Source organism: Penaeus monodon, chromosome 2 (assembly GCF_015228065.2).
Source record: "Penaeus monodon isolate SGIC_2016 chromosome 2, NSTDA_Pmon_1, whole genome shotgun sequence".
Taxonomy (NCBI): Eukaryota; Metazoa; Arthropoda; class Malacostraca; order Decapoda; family Penaeidae; genus Penaeus; species Penaeus monodon.
The window spans coordinates 7,722,458-7,725,816 of NC_051387.1; the positions used below are offsets into that span (position 1 = coordinate 7,722,458).

The 3,359-nt window shown below is 53.9% G+C and overlaps 1 protein-coding gene across 1 annotated transcript in view; it reads left to right on the forward strand.

The window, feature by feature from the left end:
• LOC119577893 (vegetative cell wall protein gp1-like) overlaps positions 1 to 3,145 on the forward strand; it is a 28,322-nt gene extending 25,177 nt beyond the window's left edge. The window contains exons 5-6 of the mRNA XM_037925553.1: positions 1,178 to 1,886; positions 3,026 to 3,145. Of these exons, the coding sequence (XP_037781481.1) occupies positions 1,178 to 1,886; positions 3,026 to 3,145 (829 nt within the window). The remainder of the gene's footprint in view (positions 1 to 1,177; positions 1,887 to 3,025) is intronic.
• Positions 3,146 to 3,359: the final 214 nt, after the last annotated feature.

The window sequence follows — 3,359 nt, forward strand, 5'->3', positions numbered from 1 at the left end:
TATATATACTAGATATATATATATATACTATATCTATATATAATATAGATATAGAATATAAATATATATGTGTTTGTATGTGTGTGTTTGTGTGTAATTGTATTTAATCATATTTCGTTATTCGTATTTTACCATATCTTCACATTCGCTATAAATCACATTAAAGACACATCCTCACAGTTTGCATTATGATTTATTTTGCAAATTAATAAAAAAAACACGGAAAAATACAATCCTTTTCAACCTTAGGTTATTAACATACCCCTTCTCTCTCGCTCGCGAGCGCGCTAGCGCGTCGCGCCGACGTATCGGCGGCGCGCCATCGCCCCCCCCGCGCGCGAGCCGCGCGCTCCGCTCTGCGCTGCTCTGAGCTGTCTCTCTCTCTGGGTCCTCTCTCGGCTGGTCGCGCTCTCTTTTTTCGTCGCGCGCGCGGGCGCGCTTCTCGCTCGCTCTCTGCGCGCGCGTCTCGCGTCTCTCTCTCGTCGCTCTCTCTCGCTCTCTCTCTCGCTCTCTCGCTCTCTCTCCTCGTGCTCTCATTCTCTCTCTCTCTCATTCTCTCTCTCTTCTCGTCTCGCTCTCCCCGCCCTTTCTCTCTCTTGGTCTCTCTCTCTGTGTCTCTCTCTGCTCTATCTCTCTGTGTCTCTCTTTCCTTTTCTCTCTTCTTTGTCCTCTCTCTCGCTCTCTCTCTCGCTCTTCTTCTCTCTCTCTCTCCTCTCTCTCTCTCTCTCTCTCTCTCCCTCTCTCCCTCTCTGTTCCCAGCTTAATGTGCAGTCCTCAGGTCTGCATTACTTCATCCACCCTTCCTCTGTCACCCTTTACCCTAATCTTCCCCTGTCGCCTATCACCTAAATCTTATCTCTCCATTCCTTCACGCTTCACCCTTCACCTGTCACTCTGACCCTACGTCTTTACGTGGCCCCGTGTACCCTAACGTCGGCCCGGTTACGGTCACCAGAACGAGGCCCGGTGACGTGCACCGGACCCCGCCGGGTCCACCGGGAACCAACCCGCCGCGGGCACCGAAAAGCGAACCCTGCCGGGCCCCCCCGGGCACCCGTCACTACACCCGACCGGCACACCACCCGCCCGAGAGCGCGCCGAAGTAAGTCAGCCCGCACCCGAGCACGCAGCCAGAACCAACATAAGTCAGCCACGCAGCACTCGTGCCCCCACCAAGCACCCGAGAGCGAGCACCCAGTCAGCCAGGCAGCCGCCAGCAGCACCAGGGGCCCCGGGAGCCCCCGGCACACAGCACCCACCAAGAACCCATGCACCCGGCAGCCACGCGGGACTGCGGACCCGGCAAAGAGCACCAGCACCCCCCCAGCCCCCTGCAGCCAGCCCAGGCACCAGCCCCCGGCACCCACCAAGCACCAGGCCCCGGCACCACCAGCACCCGGCACCCACCATGCCGCCCGGACCCAGCCCCCATGCCCAGGCTACCCAGCCCCGGCACCCCACCACCCGGCCACCCATGCCCCCTGACACCCAGGCCCCCGGCACCCACCCAGCACCCCGCACTCCACCCCCCACCCCAGGCACCCACCCCCGGCACCCAGCCCCCGGCACGACCCAGCACCATCCCCCCCGGCACCCAGCACCAGACCCAGCACCCAGCACCCACACCCGTGCACCCAGCCCCCTGCACACACCCAGGCCCCGGCACCCACCCATCACCCATCCCCCGCAACCAGCCCCCAGCACCAATCTCCCGGCATCCCACCCAGCCCCCACACCCACCCCCGGCATCCCCAGCACCGGCACCTACCAGCACCACCCTCCCTAGCACCCAAGCCCCCCAGCCCCCAGCACCCACCCCCCTTCACCACCCCGGCACCCAGCCCCCGGCACCTGACCCAGCACCCCAGCCCCCGGCACCAGCATCCGCACAGCCACCATCCCCATCCCCCATCACCCACCCCCCTCCGTGCACCCACCCCCTGTCACCCATTCCCCTTTCACCCACCCATCCCCCAGCACCCACCCCCTTCACCCATCCCCCTTCACTACCCACACCCATCCCCTGTCCACCCACCCATCCCCCATCACCCACCCCCCTTCACCCATTCCCCTTCACCCACCCATCACCCATCCCCCTTCACCCATCCCCCATCCCCCATCACCCACCCCCCTTCACCACCCCATAACCACCTCATAAACTTTCCCTTCATATCAAAGTTTCATGTCAGTCTCACATCTTCTCACTGCTCTTCCTCTCGCCCAAAGTTACTCTTCGTTAACCTTCGTAATCAATGAGCTATGACGAAATTGGGGTTTTCACGTTTGTTGCGAAATGTTGCAGGGATTCGGGTTGCAAATGATGATAGGGTTTTCATTTTTTTTATTATTGTTGTTGTGTTTTGTTTTATTAGTGTTTATTATTGTTGTTGTTGTTGTTGTTGTTGTTGTTGTTTTTGTTATTATTAATTATTATTATTATTATTATTATTATTATTATTATTATTACTAGTAATTATTATTATTATTATTATTACTATTTATTTATTATTATCATTATTATTATTATTATTATTATCATTGTTATTATTTTTATTTATCTTTTATGTTATTTATGTATTATGCTTTGGTTTTATTTAGGTTTCGTCAGTTGTTTGTTTGTTTGTTGTTATTTATTTGGTTATTATTATTATTCATTTATTTTCGTTATTATAATTGTTATTGTTATTTTTATTTTGTTATCTGTATTATCATCATTTTTATCATCATTATTATTGTCATTATTATTATTATCACTATATCTTTGTCATTATTGTTACTATTACTCTCTCCGTCACTATCTTTCTCTCCTCCTGTCTCTCTATCTATATCTATCTAATTCTCATTCTCATTCTCTCTCTCTCTCTCTCTCTCTCTCCCTCTCTCTCTCCCTCTCTCTCCCTCTCTCTCTCTCCTTTGATCATAAAACCGAATCCCTTCACATACGTACCCTCCCATTCCCCCCTACACCCCCCTCCCTCCTTCCTAAACCCCCCCTCCCTACACCTCACCCACCCTCCTACTACAGAAATCTCCCATCGGCAGCAAGAGAGCGCCAACCCCCACAACCCCCACAAGAACCAACATCCCGCCCTTTGCCAACGGGTCAGTCGCCCTTAATACCCTCCTGTCGCCTCCCCCGGTGTGATCGCCGCCCCCGAGTATGAAGGAGCATGATGACGAGACCCTGAACCGGCGCGATGGAAGACTGGACTCAATTCCCGCCGTGAATTTCCCACCCGCCGAGATGTTGGAACGTCGTCGTGCTGGTAGGGAGGGAGGAGGGTGGGAAGAGGGGGGAGGGAGGAGGAAGGGGGAAGGAGGGGAGGAGGGGGGAGGAAAGGGAAGAGGAAGGGGGAGGG